This window comes from Fusarium odoratissimum (genome assembly GCF_000260195.1).
Source record: "Fusarium odoratissimum NRRL 54006 unplaced genomic scaffold supercont1.56, whole genome shotgun sequence".
NCBI lineage: Eukaryota > Fungi > Ascomycota > Sordariomycetes > Hypocreales > Nectriaceae > Fusarium > Fusarium odoratissimum.
The window spans coordinates 23,353-42,218 of record NW_022158736.1 but is presented as its reverse complement, the minus strand read 5'-3'; the positions used below and the strand labels follow the sequence as shown (position 1 = coordinate 42,218).

General features: G+C 35.8%; 5 protein-coding genes across 5 annotated transcripts; 4 read left to right on the top strand and 1 right to left on the bottom strand.

The window, feature by feature from the left end:
- The first annotated feature begins 2,976 nt into the window (after positions 1 to 2,976).
- FOIG_15640 (uncharacterized protein) lies at positions 2,977 to 4,106 on the top strand. Its single transcript, XM_031217024.1, has 3 exons — positions 2,977 to 3,266; positions 3,339 to 3,434; positions 3,496 to 4,106. Exons 1-3 carry the CDS (start codon positions 3,026 to 3,028, stop codon positions 4,017 to 4,019), a joined length of 861 nt encoding a protein of 286 aa, XP_031053232.1. The 5' UTR covers positions 2,977 to 3,025; the 3' UTR covers positions 4,020 to 4,106.
- Positions 4,107 to 4,263: 157 nt separating this feature from the next.
- FOIG_15639 (uncharacterized protein) lies at positions 4,264 to 5,274 on the bottom strand (the record flags this gene model as incomplete). Its single annotated transcript, XM_031217023.1, has 1 exon — positions 4,264 to 5,274. One exon carries the CDS (start codon positions 5,272 to 5,274, stop codon positions 4,264 to 4,266), a length of 1,011 nt encoding a protein of 336 aa, XP_031053231.1.
- Positions 5,275 to 7,500: 2,226 nt separating this feature from the next.
- Positions 7,501 to 8,901, top strand: FOIG_15638 (uncharacterized protein; the record flags this gene model as incomplete). The annotated part of the gene is made up of 4 exons (XM_031217022.1): positions 7,501 to 7,566; positions 7,678 to 8,061; positions 8,106 to 8,452; positions 8,508 to 8,901. The coding sequence occupies 4 exons, from the start codon at positions 7,501 to 7,503 to the stop codon at positions 8,899 to 8,901; spliced, it is 1,191 nt and encodes a 396-aa protein (XP_031053230.1).
- A 2,110-nt stretch (positions 8,902 to 11,011) lies between these two features.
- Positions 11,012 to 11,967, top strand: FOIG_15637 (uncharacterized protein). Its single transcript, XM_031217021.1, has one exon. It carries the CDS (start codon positions 11,085 to 11,087, stop codon positions 11,802 to 11,804), a length of 720 nt encoding a protein of 239 aa, XP_031053229.1. The 5' UTR covers positions 11,012 to 11,084; the 3' UTR covers positions 11,805 to 11,967.
- Positions 11,968 to 13,486: 1,519 nt separating this feature from the next.
- On the top strand, positions 13,487 to 15,435 carry FOIG_15636 (uncharacterized protein). The gene is made up of 2 exons (XM_031217020.1): positions 13,487 to 15,173; positions 15,231 to 15,435. The coding sequence occupies exons 1-2, from the start codon at positions 13,559 to 13,561 to the stop codon at positions 15,353 to 15,355; spliced, it is 1,740 nt and encodes a 579-aa protein (XP_031053228.1). The 5' UTR covers positions 13,487 to 13,558; the 3' UTR covers positions 15,356 to 15,435.
- The last annotated feature ends 3,431 nt before the right edge of the window (positions 15,436 to 18,866 follow it).

The window sequence follows — 18,866 nt, the reverse complement described above, 5'->3', positions numbered from 1 at the left end:
AATTTATTATATATTATATTTTATAACTTATTTAACCCTTTTTATATTATTAATATTAATAATTTTTAACTTTAAGTAATTAAACCTGTTTTAAAGTTAAAATACCTATTTAATAATATATAAATTAAATCTAAAGGTATTAAAATAAAATAATAAAATAAGGTATTTATTTTTAATATAATATAATATAAGGTATTATATATTATATTAAAAAAATATAATAACCTTAATATTAAGTCTTAATAAATTATATAACTATTACCTTAAATCTTAAAATTTAACTAAATAAGTAATCTTAATTTATAAGTATAAAAAAGATATTTTCCCTATCCTTAGAAGATTAAATATAATCTTTATTATTACCTTATTAAGATAATTACTACTAAGGCTTTAATATTAAAAGGCTATATTAAAATAAGCTAAAAACCTTAATATTTATTATAAGATATATTATTATATAATTATTATTAATAATAATTAACTTAGTTATAATTATTTAATCTTAGTATTTAATAATTATATAATTAATCTTCTTATAAATATTAATAGGCTTAAGTTTAAATATATCTTTATTTTATATTTCTTCTTATAATATTATAAAATTATAAAAGATTACCTATTATATATTAATAAATTATTATTAATATAGTAAGTTAATTTAATAATTTTTAGTTATTAAATATAGCTTTTAATATTAAAAAAGATATATCCCTTATTAAATATATTATAGGCTAAATAAAAATATTAAAAGACTTAGCTAATTACTTAAAATAAGGTTAAAATATATTAAGATAATAATAGGCCTTTATTAATAATATTATATTAGGCAGTAATAATAGCCTATATTAGGTATAATTTATAAAGTTAAAATATATAATGAAGTTAAATATATTAATAATATAAATATTTTATTATAAGAATTAAGGGCTATTATAAGGTAAAGGAGAGGAAGTAAGAGGAAAAAGAGGAGGAAAAAGAGGAGGAAAAAGAGGAGGAAAAAGAGGAGGAAAAAGAGGAGGAAAAAGAGGAGGAAAAAGAGGAGGAAAAAGGTAAATTAAAAAAAGAAGGTTTTAGTATTTAAGGAAAAACTATAAATATTAATAGACTAAGGCCAGCTTAATACATTAATAATAAATTAAATTAAATTATAAGATAATATATTAAGAGAAATATAAGTTAAGGATAAATATAATTAAATAATACTTAGGGTAATTAAACTTATATAAATCTTAATATATTTTCTTTATATAAAATATTATAATTACCTCCTTTATATTTATATTATAAAATAATATACCTTTATCTTAATTATAGTCTTATAATATAAAATTATAATTAGCCTAGTTTATATATTACTAGGGCTTAGTTATTTCTAATACCCTCTTAGCCTGCCCTTAAATAGCCTTAAGCTACTTATTATATAAGCTATTATAAAAGGCCTTAATAAATTTACTTTCTCTTTAGTTAAAGTTTGCCTTCTTAATTAGCTTTCCTTTTAGCCTATTAAGTTTCTTTATCTTAGAATTAAAAAAGGCTTCTTAGATAAGAGGGTAAGTATTATAAAAAGGGTATATAAATAAGAGGATTTTATAATTAAAGGCTATTAGCTTAATATAACTAGTATTATCCTTATATAACTAGGCCTTTTTAATTATTATTATTATATTATAAAGCTTATTATAATTATTTTCCTTAATAGCTTAGTTAATTATATTAATTATATTATAGCTTTTTATTAAATAAGGCTTATTAGGATTAAGTATTTATAAGCTTCTTTTTAGTATTATTATAATATAATTATAATATTATTAATAGTTATAATTAGAAGGTATAAGAAGTTAAATTAAATTACTTATTATATAATAAATAATTTAAGCATAATATCCTTTAAAGTAGGTTAAAAGAAAAAGATTAAGGCTAGCTAAAAAATAATACTTTTTAACTAGGTTATATATAGCTAGATTTAGGCTATAATTAAGGCAGCTAATTATAATAATATTAACCTAATAAAGCTTTGCCTATTAAGGGGTAATAAATATTCAAATGATATTAAACTTTAAAGATTCTTAGATATGCCTTTTAAGGCTAACTTATAAACTTAAAAAAAAAAATAAAAAAATAAGATTATTATTAGTTTTAGAATAATATAATCCTAGAATATTATTAATCTTATAAGTATTAGTTCTTTCTTAGTTTATAAGTTAAGTAAAGAAAATTATAAGATATATATAATATAATTATTAAGATTATAATATTTACAAGGTAATTTTAAAAAAAGGGGATAATTTATAATTAAATTATTATTATTACCTAATTAATAATAAGCTAGTCTGCTTATTTAAAAACTAAATAAAATAAGAAGTTAGAATTAATATAATATAATTAAGTATTATTATAATTATATCCCCCTCTTAGCTATAATTAATAATTAATTTAATATTATAAGAAGTTTAAAATTAAGTACTTTTATTATTTTTAACTAATTATAATATTATAAGAATATTAAGTTATTAAAGAAGCTGTTTTTACTACCTAAAAACTAACCCTGCCATTATCTTAGGGTTTTATATAAGTCTTAAGGGTTTTATATATGTCTTATGGTTTTATATATGTCTTATAGTTTTATGGCCAACTAAGCAAGCTTAGTTGGCCTCCCCCGGCTCGAGCCAACGGGTAACTTTATTTCTTTTAGACTCTTTGTTATTAGACTGTTTTCCGAAATGCGGGGTTTAAGTAAGCCGAGACTCTAGATCCGACCCGAGATAATGCATTATTTCGGCTATTACTAATAACAACCGGCAGAATATTATAGCACGCTATGGCTATACGGCGTGTCTGTGACTTGCTAGCAAGTATCCTTATTCCGAGGTTTCCTCGAATAGGTAAAGTCTTTATTATTGTAAATCGGAATGACCTTCCGTGAGATCCAGACATATAACATCAAATGTTATAAAGCTAGTCATTCACAAGCTTTATCCAGCCGCTTTAATACATATCTAAAGTTCTCTTACTACAAGTCGTTATCATGTCGCCCTTAGCAAACACGGAAGAATATCGAAGTGGAGACCCAAGTCTGGCTTTTGTAGATGATGAAGCCGAAAAAGCTCCCACGTTCGATGACCCTTATGAGGAGCGCAAGTATGTTAAGCACCGGCTAGCACTAGGATTCCGGGTTCTAGCCAATTTCGGTCTTGCCGAAGGCGTTGCTGGACATGTAACTGTGAGGGATCCTGTTAACCCCAACAGCTTCTGGGTCAACCCTTTCGGTATGTCTTTTGCGGACCGCATATGATCCTGCGACTGTCTTCACACGCTTTACTAATCCCACCACCGCTCAGGGTTACACTTCTCCCTTATCCGCGACGAAGACCTGATTCGCGTCGATCATGAGGGTAGAGTAGTTGATGGAGGAAAGAATAGACGATTGAATTATGGTTCGTTCGCTTTCGAATTGGCAGTGTTGAATACGCATGGTTTCTAACACTTCTATCCTAGCGGCCTATGCTATTCACGCAGAGATACACAAGGCTCGCCCTGATGTCCTCTGCGCGGCACATTCGCATAGTACCTACGGACGGGCTTTTTGCGCTACCGGAAGGACACTAGATATGCTCACCCAGGACTTTTGCGTATTTTGGAACGATCATATACTATGGTCGAATTTTGCCGGGCTTGTCCTAGCCCCGGCTGAAGGCAGAGCCATTGCCGCAACTCTAGGTACCAAGAAAGCAGCTCTTCTGGGCAACCACGGTATCATGACAGTCGGGCCTACCATTGAGGCTACTATCGCATGGTTCGTACTGCTAGAGAGATGCTGTCAAATCCAACTTTTAGCAGACGCGAGTTCCGCTGGATCAGGAAAACCACTTTTGACGATTGGCGAGCATGAAGCCAAATCCACCTGGGAGGCAGTTGGAACGACTGGCAATGGATATTTCCAGGGTCTTCCACTTTCTCAGGTCGCAGAACAGGAGTTTAATGAAAGGTCTTTCTTAGGAAAAGGGCTAAAGGCAGCCTGATTTAGTTTTATAGAGGTTACTTATTACTCTTAAGAATGTATTTAATAAGTCAATATTATCTTAGCTTTATGCCTAACTTATTTTAAAAAATAATTTTCCTTAATAAATAAATATTTAACAGAATAAATTATTAGTTGATGTAAGCAAGATTAATCACAGAATACTTACATATATAGAATTCCGACTTTTATGCAAGCTTATCTGGTCTGGAGTATTTAAAACCTTACTTCCAGCCATACATAGACTAGACGTCCAAGTCCATTCCCTCACGAGCGGCAATAACCTGGCTGCACAGTGCATTAATCCTCATATAGTTGTAAAAGTTCTTAACTCCAACGACATAAGGATTGGAGGCGCCTGGGGCACGATGGGCGAGAATATCGGCGTTAGAAAGACTATGGTCGGCGACATTGTGGTTTGAAAGAAGGACATCAACCCCCTTTGCCTTGGCAATCTCGGCAAACCGATTCTGTGACTCGATCTTCTGTTCTCGCGCAGTCTTAGCGGCTGGTGTACCGGTGCCACCAGATAGACCGGCCAAATGACGCTTGCCCTTGTCAACAACCGGGAAGATGAGTGAAATCGTGCCGGGAGTGTGCCCTGGTGTTTGCACAATCTCAAAGGTAACATCTCCAAAGGTGAGGGCATCGCCATCGACAACCACCTTGTCCTTGACTGGGACTGGCATATTAGAATCCTCTCCTTGTTCAGCCATGCCTTCCCATGCGGCCTCGGCAGCGTAGACAGAAGCATTGAACTGGTCTTGAATGTACTTGGCTCCTCCAAAATGGTCAATGTGCTCGTGTGTGATTATAAGGTGCTTGATATCGCTACCTTGGTAGCCAAGCCTTTCCAAGTCTGGTACCAGTATCTTCTTAATCTCGTCCTGATTATCGAGGGCGTCAATCAAGACCAAGCCATAACCAGTATCATACGCCCAGGCAGAAACATATGCGTGGCCGACAAAAAAGAATTTGTCGAAAGCCGCGAAGGGGTTCACGAAGCCGGGTGGCATGGTGAACATAGCTGGATATACCTGTTGGGTGATGCATTGATCCTGGAAATACTGGTGAATTGAGCCATCTGTGGCGAGCCGCCTTCCTTCGTTCAGAAGACGCGTAACGTTTTCTTTCTGCTCCTTTGGGAAGGCAGTGAGGTTAAAGAACTCGGGGATAGGCTTGATCTGGGCCTGGACAACCGATGAGCTCAGTCCGAGAATCAAGGAGGCCGTGGAAAGGTAATTGGTCGAACGCATGCTGAAAGGTGCAGAAGATGTAACTTTGTAGCTATCTAAGTTGAGCAAGATTCGAGCTGAGGACGGTAGTTGAGGAATATAAATAAATGTATTTGAACCTGACTCATGGTATTTAGTCAACTGCATGAGATCTTTGGTGACTGTTCTTTGACCGCCTCGGTGTACAAGACTTGTTTACTGTTTTCCGAATGGGATAGGTCTTAGAAACAGGGTCTTCAACCAGGATGCAACAAAGCGCGCATGATAATGTGATCAGCGTCATTCGAGTGCGAAAAAATCTGGAATATGCAAACAGTAATTTCCACCTATAACCAGATATCAAAATGTAATTAGATTTTCCGAGCGGGGATGACCCGCTGTGGTTAAAAGCTTAATTCAAGCATAGCCTAATCAGCTCAGGTTACTGGATTTATTCTCATATAAGATATTTATATTACTTTTATAATATAATTATAATATATCCTAAGTCTATAAATATACACTTATTTCTTTAGTAGACTATTTAACTATACTATGTAAATAAAGGATAAGTATAATAATTATAAGATATATATTATAATACTAGAAGTATCACATAATGGCTATAGTGGTGTCATAAGGTTACCGAGATGGCGCCGCCGTACTAAGCCAAACAAAGAATATCCGACGAGTTTACCGATATACAGTAGCATTCCGACAGTAATACATGCCACCTTGCTTAAGTAATGTAAGTAGAACTAAGTCAGTCCAAATTGCAAATTGATTGCCACGTCACAGTGAGCTTGTCGCGGATATATCACTGTATCTCCGTAAATTATAACACCTACCTCGGTTAACGAGCAAACCCCAGCTTTACCTTAAGAGTTAGCGGCGACACGCTTCTGAAAATGGATGGATGTTGACCATGAAATTCATGATTTGGCTGAGTGAAGGCCTCATACATCCAGCCCGTTATCAGTAATATCAGTCGCCCTCCCTTGCTATCTTGTCAATAATAATGGATTCTGCATTAACATTTGGACTTGCGGCATTAGTCGCCCAATTTGTGAGACTTGCGTCAGTTCTGATCTCAAAAGACACCAAGATATACGGCCCACAAGTAGTTTAAGCAGCAATATCTCAAACAATGAAACAATATGTAGCAAGTTACACGAGTAAGAGTTTTCCTTGCACACATCAATGAACGCTGGTGGTAGGCAGTGCGTTAAACAAATTGAGGCGATAGCCGAACCATGCAGGTCTTGCCACGAAGACTGTACACAATTACACCAAATTGTGGCATTACTCAAGGTTCAAGGTAGCCCGGAAACAAGTGGAAGAGCTTTCGAACAACATTCAAGACTCGCTGGAAGGGAAATGAAATTTCTAAGCTGGAAGATCGGCTGGGCCGGACACAAACAAGTCTGACGCTCCCAGGAACACCCGAGACGACAGGCGTTACCTTTCATGCGCCCCTTGCACACAGAAGCTCGATAATAGATTGATGGCCTTCTGAGAATGCAGCTTGAAAAGCGCTGCCGTAACTTCCACTCAGCGCAAAGCCCCACCTCGTCTATCCTATCTACATTGGGCTCCCCAGTTGGCGATCCCAAGCTCCATCTTCCTCATTTGCATTGACACTTGGTATCCCATAAACACTGCGTTTTGCTGTGCGTTGTTGTTTTCGGATGACCTCATCAGAAACATCATCCCTTCTTCTTTCTAAATTTTTTTTGGCTGTTTTGAGAGCGAAGGAAAAAGCAACAAAAGTAATCCGCCCAACAAGCATTAACTAACTCTCAGCAGGATTCATAAATTGGATTGATTGTTATCTTCACCCGCTTGCGCACTTGACCAGCGAAACTGATTTTGTTTTCGGACAATGATTAATACGAAGCGCTTCATGCAGTATACTGGCTGTTTTTTCAGTAGCTCAAGATATCCCTTCCTCCTTGTCATCCGCGGTCCGCCTAACCAAACAGACCCCAAGTTTGGCTTGCTTCCTCACACTCTCGACCGAGGCATACCTATTTTGAACTGCGTATCTCTGTATATTCGAAACTACATCTTCTTGAGATCCGTTATCCCTTTTTGGAAGACCTTTTTAGATTTCAGGTAAGTCCCTCGATAAGCGGCATCTTTCTGCGGGATTCAGCTCAAAATAAGATTTCAGAGTCCAGGCTCCAGGCAGCATAGTGACTCTCCACCACATAACCTGTGACAGATACACTCTTGTGCCTGACGCACAACACTTCTACCAAGGGGAACATGGAAAAAGCTTATTTTGATGCAATCACATCTGAAGGCAAGTACAAAACAAGTATTGAGGCACTGGTAAAAAGAAAAGATGCTTCTTTCTTGTCTATCAGTTACCTCGGTGTCTGCGGCAACAGTTGGGGCACCCATCAACTCTTCCTATGTCACATTATCGTCTGAAAAAAGAAGAATAACCTGCTTCCCGCATACAAAGACACACAGTTCGCCTATGATTCAGATACCCCTGAGGCATCACGCCAAGAAATATGCAATTTCCTTCAAGGACCTGACTCAGAGCAGCCGAATACAAGCAAACATTACCTGGTTCACAAGTACGGTACATCCCTCGGAGAGGCTTGGGCTGCTTTGGCAGCTGTCACGGCCTATAAGCAGCATCTGGGTACTGGAGGCAATGCTGCTTCAAGTGGAAGTGACCAAGGCACTTCTCGACCTAAGAGGGTTCGAAGAAGCACAGTACATGCGAACTATGGTCCTTTCGGCGAACAAATATTCGGATCTAGCCCCGCGAACAAGACCTCCTCCCCCGACAACCCTCCCAGCAGTCTCGAGCAAGTCGAAGCAGTCCCGGCGCAAGACTTCCCCTCTGAATACAACAGCGTGCTGCTAATCTGACGCGTCCTGAATCACATAGCCTTCTTCACACAGCCCTTCTTGTCGAAACCCTAGTCGACTTCCGAGACAAACGACAGCGTATGAGCCTTGAGACTACCGGCCTGAATGGCCAGATCATTGCCATTGACGATGGCGGATTGACTCTCAAGCCAGATGAGGACAACGGTGCTTTTCCCGACCCAGATGTTACGGTGGCTCTTGTCGAGGCGAAGAGGTGCCTCAAGGTTGATGGTGGTAGCCCTATGATATCAGACGAGTGCCTCGCCCAGATGGTCTACGCGGCAGTTATGGCCAGAGACAGAGATCGTACGGTACAACCTGTCAACGCAAGGTATGTTTTTATATAATAGCTTGCTGGTTGATCAAGCAGTGACTAACTGAAGCAGCATCACTATAACCAACACCACGCAGCATTACATCTGCTTTTTCCAGTTCGATATGAAGGATGACTATTTGGATGACCTGAAGGAGGGGGATGTACCGACACAGCAACTGACGGCCACGGTGACCGAGTGGTTCGACCTAAGCCAGAAAAAAAGGAGAACTGCCGTGCTCAAGAACGTCTATAGCTTGATAGATCTGGCCAAGGAGAAGCCAGTATTCGACTTTGGTGAAGACCGAGTGCGGCCGAGGATATTCATTGTTTGCGTTATCTCTGGAATCACGGCGGGAGCAGTGCATACAGTACAGCCCATTGGATACCTGTTCAGCTTCACTCTGGATATGGTATTCTCTAGACCGTTCTCAAGGCATACTAAGCATCAGAAGACAAAGACCTGACAATAAGTATAGAATAGATTTTGCAGTCTTTACACTAGGATGTACTCAAATTATAATAGAGAATTATCCGAAGTACACTGATGCGCTGGAATTTTATTGTTCCTTTTTTGGTTATCTAGGGGAGGCAAGAAAACATAGGAACTTAATCCTAAGTAATATAAAGACCTGGGTAAGTTGGTATAATCTTAGAAGACTTTTTAATAAGCTTATTTTACCACTTTACATTATTGTTTAAAACTTTCTTGCCCCTCATGGTTAATTCAATATAAGAGTGTGCAAAGCAATGTTTATAATATAGGTCCTAGTACGATATTCCTTGTTCACAGGATTAACATTGTATGGCCTTCAATTAGTATCCTGAAGTCTTTACCAAGCTCAGCCATCCTTTCAATTCTACCCTCGTGATACCGTACGACTTGTTTCCCGCAAAACTCAAAACTTGTGCTACTGACGGACTTGGTTGATAGCTAATTGTTCTTATGTTTGAGCCAACCATCGTTATCTGGACTCCCAATGAACAAGCCTTATTTTTAAGCCCCGAGATTTTCCCGATCATCCCTCTTCTGTACAACGCTCTGAAATCCTTCGAGAGTAGAGGACAAATTCAACATTCATTTGGTGAAACAGCCCTTGGGTAGCACACCAATGCCTTCATGCGACTTCAAGGGTTATGATCAGGGTCCTCCAGGAACTCCTTTGAAGAGAGAAGAGCGACATGTTCCTTACATGAGGTTCAGGGTGTTGTTGATATCAAAATAGCGAAACATGTCCGCGCCTGAGGATATTGCTCCAGTCTCTTGGACCCAATGCCTCGATATATGCAGTTCAACAAGGAGATATTGTTTCCTGGCGAGTATCTCCTCTTCAGTCGAGATACTGTTGTTGAACTTGTTTCTTCTGTACTTACTAAATAGATTATTTTCTTATTGGCGAGTCGAATGAAGTAATGCGCAATTCGAGAAGCGGATGAACATAACGACATCAAGGAATGCCCCAAAGAGTGCTGGAAAACCATCCTGCTTCTATCCGGTCTGCAAGACACTTAAAGCATTAGAAGACGTTTAAACACACGAGAAATTGTAAGAAATGGGACTAAAAGCATGTACTTCTATCAATATTTCTTACATAGAGTTTCCCCTCTACGATATATACATATCCATGTGTCCCGGGTAGCTCGAACCAGTCAAACTCAAGACCACCATAATGCAAACTCGTGATTGGCAGTCACTCTGAACAAGCCGCCTTATCGTCCTCTCCAACGTTGAACGCCTGTCAAACAATTTAGTGTAGTTCGGCAAAGGTAATTTTGGCGAACCTGAAACTGCCCACATAATGTTAGCGGCGAAATAAGCTTTTTGTCTCTGTAAGCTCCTATTGATTGAGATGGGGGGCTGGAAAATGGCCAAACATCTCGAAAAGTCCAGAGGAAGCAAATATACATTTTTGCCCAGCAGCGCAATATTTATATATGGAAAAGGCATAAATAAATGTGCATAATAGTAAGAAAATATCTTATATTTATGTAAAAAGTTCTATACAAGAGATAATGAAATGAAGGATATTTCAGATTTCATAGCCCGCAATTAGGTACCATCTTCTAAGGCGCACTACTGGGATCCATTACCGTCGACTGCTGGCGTTCCCACAAACTCTCTTCTAAACCAGTGCAATATGCTTTTATGAACAAGGTCTGGCCGTTTTAATCGGAGTAGACGGCAACGGCGGCTCCCTGCGTCGCGTTGTTCTGAGCCCCTCAAATTTAATGAGAACCTCGACGTTCGGAGCAAGTGGCAACACGCGCTGTATCTAGCTGTGCCATCATCCGGCCATCCCTGTTTGTTACTGGGATAGCAAAGACTTGCAAAACAGACCTGGAGAGCTTAGAAGTCTTACCGATCTGCTTGACGAGAGGGATGTTATGCTCTAATTATAGTATATTTATCAGCATATATGAGTTGGTTAAACCCCTGTCAAGCTCCCAGACCCGGAATACACAGTTAACCGGGTAAAGCAGTTTTCGCTTGTAAAGTTGTGACTCATCCCCCACCTTGCTTATATTTGGTACATCCCCAACTTCGAACACATGCCCTCCCTCTAACTTCAAGCATTACGCGCCTTGTCGAGACCACGTTTCTCTCCAAGAATCAACATTATATTAACTACCTCAACTCCACTCCTGTTCCATGGAACAAAAAAACTTTACTAAGGCGCGATACGCCGCCATGATATGGAACGCACCACTGTCTGAAACCCGCGCAGCAGAGCTTCTTGACCACCTCCAGCTGTTTGACGGTTGCACTGTTATTGACTTGGGTTGTGGGTGGGGAGAGATCCTTCTCAGGGCAGTTTCGCGAAACAGAGAGAAAATCACTGCGGTCGGAATTGACACAGATGCTGCGCATCTTGAACGAGCTCGGGCACTAGCTGAGGATCGAGGGCTCAATGTGGAGTTCAATCAGCAACCCGCCAGCGTGTATACTGGACTTGCAAGTAGAGCTATCTGCATAGGCTCGTCGCATGCGCTTGGGGGCAGTAAAGCGATGTTCGACCGCTTATCCAAAATTGTCCCAAAGGGCAGAGTTCTCGTTGGCGATATGATCTGGAATCAGTCTCCAACCAATGCAGCCCTGGAACTATTTGGTAGTGATATTCTCACACTAGCTGAGTTAGTCGCTGCGAGTCGAGAGACTGGATGGGAGGTTTTGAATCTGGGGGTAGCTGACCAGCGTGAGTGGGATGATTTCGAGTCAAAACATCGAGCAGGCCAGAGAGCCTTGATCCTTGAGAGTCCAGAGAGTCCTTTCGGGCAACAGCTTAAGGAGGAGTTGGCGAAACGAGAAAGGGATTACCTTACTGTTTACCGTGGCCTGTTAGGTTTTGCTTTCCTTGTTCTCGGTCGATAATGGGCTAGAATTGGTCAGGGCGAGATGTCACCATCTCTAGTAACATATCTTCGTTTTGGATTGTCTTTTTATCTTAATAAAATGACACGTTAGAAGTCTCAAGTCACCTGACCCTCCACAAACATACACTTTTTCAATGTCTGATTATAAACTTCAATTGCATAACCCTTCATTATCATAACAAGTTAAAACTTGATTGATTAAAGTTTCCTCGATACAGCTGGTGATGGGCATCCAATTATGCTCAGTGAGAGGAAGTATTGAAGCAGCGCCGACGCCATTCTCATTTAGAGGGATAAGTTCCCAGCATGAACCTCTGAATCAGGTCTGAGGACATGTATGTGCCATTTGGTCGTCCACAAGCTCTTCCGCAATCATGCTTTGGTTAAGTCACTTATGTGTGTTAATTAGAGGGCAATCTCCTTTAGATCAGCATTAAGCCAATAGGCATCCTTCCCCCAAATATTGCCAACAGAGTACAAAAGAGTCATCAGTTTAATGCACAAGTTCGCGTCGTGATAAATCTGGTTACCGTTCTGACTATATTGTTGCTGTTTAAAAATCATTTAAATAACTTGGGCGCATGATACGTTTCTTTTTCCTTTATGTCCGCTGTAGCCAATCATCTGGAAGTTTTTCAACTGTGTCCAGGTAAACCCCATGCTCTCGTGCAACCTGATAAAGGGACAAAAGCAATAATCTAATAAAGTTAAAGATTTCACACATATAAATGTCGTCTTCTCGTAAACTGCCCACAAACTAAATTCTATATAGCTCTCAGCCATAGGTCTCAACTACAAATAATATAAGTCATATTATCACAAGCAGTTTTTCAATAGTAAAATCTACTATGGATAGGCAAGATACATGGGACTGGTACTAAGGAATAGCTGAAGACAGAATATACTTATTCGCTACATCTTCTCTCTGAAATTTCGGATGTTCAATAAGTGCTGTATTCTCAACTACATGAGCCCTCTATCTAGCCTGTGGTAATAATAGGATTCCCTTCGTAGACTTCAGATAAGCGATTATTAATATGCTGGCGTCTTAACTCAGTGGCCGGAAAGCTACGCACCTCGCGCATCTAATGACGGTTCGATCTCGCCTATCACTAGCTGCAAACAGGGACATTGCCGATCTTCCTAGCCTTGCGTCTATCTTTGGTTCCCTGGCACAAAACGAACTATGGAACGAAAAGAATATTCTCACGCCACTCACTCTTTTTCGAGACAGCGACGCTAACGAGGACGTAGACAAGATGTACAGCCTGATAGGCCCTGGTGAGGGAATCGAGCGTGGCAGCATATACGGAACATACACGGCGTATTTCGAAGGCTAGGCAAAGAATACTGCTACGGAAGAAGCATACGTCCGGGCTGTGGGAAGAATTTCTCATACTAAAATTCACTGTGCTGTTTCGGAACTATTTTTCACGAGCTGTGCCTACTCAAGTTCAGTTTGTCATTATATGGGTCGTTTTGCGTCATCTCATGCATCTACAAGGATCAGTACACGGGTAATGTAATTCAACACATAATTCTTCTGCGGGTGAATGTTTAGCAGTTTGTAGATTGTTTGAGCGGGGTATTAACCGGAATTTAGGCTATTGTATTATCAGCGTCCTGGAGTAAACTATAAAAGACGTAATCATAACTTGGAAGGTATAACACAGGTAATAAGTAAGCTCCAGTATCCTGGTGCGCCTCAGTTAGTACCACATATATACTCTCTTATTTGTGTTTCCTTCTTTAATGGCTAAACGCCTGCTCTATACGCTTGCTTGGGGCTTGGCTGTTTGTCAGGTCGCTTGCAGCCAGAAGCCCAAGCAACAAGAGTATACGAATCCTATCCTTCCAGGATGGAACACAGACCCTAGCTGTACCTTCGTCAAAGAACTAGATGGCACATTCTTCTGCACTACGTCTTCGTTCTTGGCCCTCCCTGGGATCCCAGTATTTGCGACTAAGGATCTTGTCAATTGGAGGCATGCTAGCAATGCTTTGACTAAGGAAGCACAACTTCCTGAGCTTTCAAGAAGAGGGTTGGAGCATGAGGGTATATGGGCTTCCACCCTCAGGTACCGCAAGGGCATTTTCTATCTCATCACCACCTATGTCTCTTGGATCGATGGATGGGGCCCCATTGTCCTTCTTTTTACAACCAAGAATCCCTACGACGATTCTGCATGGAGCGGTCCTATCCGTATTGAGAATCCGGCTAACGACATTGACCCAGACATCTTTTGGGATGATGATGGAAAAGTTTACATGGCGGTTGCTGCAGGCATCTACGTCAGCGAAATCGACATCGACAAGGGCACTGCAACTGAGCCTTTTAAGATCTGGAATGGAACTGGTGATCGTAACCCTGAGGGGCCCCATTTCTACAAGAAGGATAACTGGTATTACCTACTAATTGGAGAGGGTGGAACTGAGTTGAACCACACTGTGACTATTGCCCGATCGCGCAACATTCGTGGTCCTTATAAGGCATACGAGGACAACCCCATTCTTACTGCAAAGAACACCGAGGAATGGTTCCAGACCGTTGGCCATGCTGATTTATTCCAAGATGCTTCTGGAAACTGGTGGGGAGTTGCACTCGCGACTCGCTCAGGCCCGGAATGGGAAGTCTATCCCATGGGCCGCGAAACAGTTCTCGTGCCAGTGCAATGGAAGGAGAACAAGTGGCCGAGTCTGGATATGGTACGAGGAAAGATGTCTGGGCCTCTTCCACCAACTGATAGGCAGGTCCCAGGAACTGGCGCCTGGGTCGACGCTCCAGATAAGGAGGACTTTGCTGTCGGATCATCTCTGCCTCGGCACTGGTTCTTCTGGCGACCTCCTAAGCAAAATCTATTTACCATCTCACCAGAGGGACATCCCAACACCTTAAGGGTTCTTCCATCCAGAGTTAACCTGACTGCAGATGAGAAATACGACCCAGTCAACGAAGGATTAGGCTTCCTTGCACGCAAACAGACAGCCTCAGTATTTACTTATAGCATCGATTTATTATTCGACCCCAAGGTTGCCGACGAAGAGGCTGGCATTACTGTTTTCCTCACACAGACGCAGCATATCGATATTAGTATTATCAGCGTCAAAAGCAAGAACGAGAAGGAGGTTACACGTAAGCTGAGGTTTAAGGCCGAAACCTCAGGAAAACCTGACGTTCAGGCTCCTGAGACCAGGATTAGGAGTATCCCTAAGTCTTGGCTCAAGGGTCCTATCAGACTTGCAGTAACCGCTACTCGTGATCACAAATATGAGTTTTCAGCCAGCTCAGCAGCCAAGCCGCATAAGATCAAGAAGCTTGGATATGCCAGCGCTGAGATTGTATCTGGTGGTAACGGACCTTTTACAGGTGAGGTTACCATGTCCCTGCTTTGAATCCGCGTATAGTTATTAATATCATATTCAGGAACCATTGTTGGTGTCTTTGCTACTAAGAACGGCGGCAAAGGTAAAACACCTGCATACTTCAGCCGATGGAGGTATACTGCAGTTGCCCAGGAGGTTGGGGAGGGAAGGTTTGTCCCAGTATGAATTTCAGCCTACAGCGTTAGAAGACAATAACAACCGAAGCTTACATAAGATTTAATTTCTCTGATTTTAGATTAGCAGTAATATAGTAAGATACTAGATAAATTAACAATCTTATAACCTTTCTTTAAATACTACTTAATTAGTTTAAAACCATGCTATAACTTTGTGTTAATTCTTATTTATACTTTATAATATTAGGTATACTAAACTATATACTCTTTCTTATATATAGATATTAGGCATCCTATAAGAAAGTAAGACCTATATCTCTAGTTATACTAAAGACAAAGTCCTTTATGCATTTTATATTATAATAGGAACTAAGAGTTATATTAAGAGCTTTAAAACTATTATTAGGAAGTGCCTATAGCTTAAACTAATTATAAAATAGCTTAATACTACTTAGACTAAGCTAGTTAATTATATAAGATTAATTAAAGGTATAACAACTATGTTAAATAGCCTTATTACTTATTATAATAATAACTTAGCTAATTTATATTTTCTTAAAATAATAAAGAAATTCTTTTTTATATAATTAAATATAATTAAAAATAAAGTAATATATTTAATAAGTAAGTATAAGAAATAAGTAAGTATAATACTTTCCCTTTTTAACCTATAGGTTAACCCTCTCTACTTAACTTATAGGTTTAAAAGGCTTAATATAATTATTAAATTCCTTCTTAAATAACTTAAAAATTATCTTATAAGTTTTTATATTATGTTTACTTCTATAATATATAATAATATTTACTACCTAGTTATTCTAATTTTTCTTAACTACTACTTCTTAATAATTAAATTATTACTTATATATTAAGATTTATTTAATTAATCACTCATTAATACTATAACCTTAGTAGTTTTATTATATATATATCTTATATTTTCCTCTAATTAATATATACCTTATAAAATACATTAATACTAAGACTTTATAAGTATAAATAATTTATTATAATTAATATTAATTTTAAATAATTATTACTAGTTTTATAATAATATTATTAATTAGTATTAGTATTTATAAGTATATAAATCCTATTTATTAATACTTTTATAAGCTTAGCTTATTAGTAATTAATAATACTTCTTTATATTAATAAGCCTAAGATATATTATTTAATTATTAAAAAGTATAATAATTAACTTTTATAATTTAAATACTTTTTATAATTTATAAATATAAACTTATTTTAAATTAATTTTTTATTTAAAATTATATTTATTATATATTAATAACTTTTATTTAAAATATATTATATTAATAACTAAGTAATATTATATTATTAAGATATTAAATAATACTAGCCTAATACCTTTTTATATTAAATTATTATCTAATATTATAAAAATTAATAATTAACCTTTAATAGCTTTATAGTATTATTAATACTTATTATATGCTAATTTATTCTAATATATATAAATAAATCCCTTACTCTTTCTTCTAATTATTACTTACTTATCTTATACTAAGTTAAATATATACCCTTTAACTTATATAATAAAGAAAGAAAAAAGTTAAACTAACTTAGCTTAACTTATATATAGCTTAGTATATATATATATTCCTTTAATAGTAAATAAAATTTAGCTTATTAGCTATTAATAAAATTCTTTATATTTATAAGCCTAATATATATTATTTAATTATTAAAAGATATAATACTTTATATTACTTAGTATTTTATCTTATATACTTTTTAAATATAAATCTAATATAAATTAGTTTATTTATTTAAAAATATAATTATTATATATTAATTATTTTTATTTAAAATATATTATATAATACTAAGTAATATTTATATAATAATACTTATTCCTTTTAGTTAAGCTTTAACCCTAGGTTATAATTAGTAGTTTATTATATATAAGACTTCTTAGTAATATATTAAAGTCTTTATAGATATTAATAAAAATAAAAAAGGAATTACTTTTATTTACCTAAGTATTTATAAAGGAGAAATTAAAAAGCTTAAAAAGAAACTTAGAGACTTAGGCACTTAGTATATTAACTTATTAAAAGGTACTAAGAAGAATATATAAACTTAAGATATAATATATTATAGGATTCTTAAAGGATAAGGCCTAACAACTATTTAAGCTAATAATATAAAAATATATTAATAAATCCTATAAAGAATAAAAAGAAGAAATTAAATATATTTATAAAAAATATAAAAACTTTAAAATAAAGCTTTAATATATATATAGAATTATAAATAAAAAAAGATAAATAAAAATAAAGATTTAATAACTAAGATAAAAGAGATTAGTTTTTACTTATCTTATTAAATATTATTATTAGGTATTTAAACTTAATTAAAATAAAAAAGCTTATATAATATAAATATATCTTAAATTAAAGAAAGAAGTTAAGAATATATTAATTAATATTTTATTTAAACCTAAGAATTAAATATATTTATAGTTATTATAATTAAAATTAATAACTAGTAATATAAGTAATAATATAAGAAATAAGTAATAAAAAATAAAAGATTTCTTTTTATTTTCTTTTATTTTCTTTCCTTATTATTAGCCTTATATAAGGCCATTAAGCTTTTTAACTTTTTTATAAAGGCTTAAATAATAAGACCCCTATAGTAGGCTATTATTATAAAATTTATAATTATATATAATTTATTTACCTTAATAGTATAATTACTACCTTAACTAGGTAGTATTAATACTAGCTCTTAATAGCTAGGTTACTCTTTTTTTTTTATCCTATCTAAAGGAATATTATACTTAGTTTATATATTATACTTCTAAATTAAGTTTCTTAAACCGGCTTTTAACCCTTTTTACTAATAATATAATAACTATATTGCCTTAATGCCTATTATATAAAATAGCTTATAGTTATATAATTATACCTATTATATAATTAGCTATAATCTTAATTTAGCTATTAGGCCTACCCTAAATATAATTAGTAAAAAAGAACTTAAAGAAATTTATATAATAATAATTATTATTAAAAAAAAGCTTTTTATTAAGATATAAATTTAATCTTATTAAGATAATTATTTTTAATTATAGCCTAATTTAATTAATTAGTTATATAAACTAGAGGTATTATATTAGTTTAATTAATTTAAACTAGGTTAATTCTATGCTATTAGGTCTTAAGGACTTAGAAAGGGTCCTGAGGGAAGGTTATTAACTTAAGTTAAATTAGGCAGCCTTTCTTATTGCCTTTATAGGTAACTTAGTTATATATAAAGAGTAGCTTTTTAATATATCTAAAAGGGTTATTACTATTAAGGGGGAGTTATACCTAAATTAATAAGAGGAGTTTATATATAGAGTTCTAAGATAAACATAAGGTAAAGGCAGGGTTTAAAAAGTTAAAGAAATTAGATTAACTTTTATATAGATTAGTTAATAAAAGTTAAATTAACCTTTATTAATTAAATATATATAATAGGGTATATAACTAATTAACCTTATATATAAGAATAAATAAAATAAAGTTAATAAAAAGGTAATAGTTTAA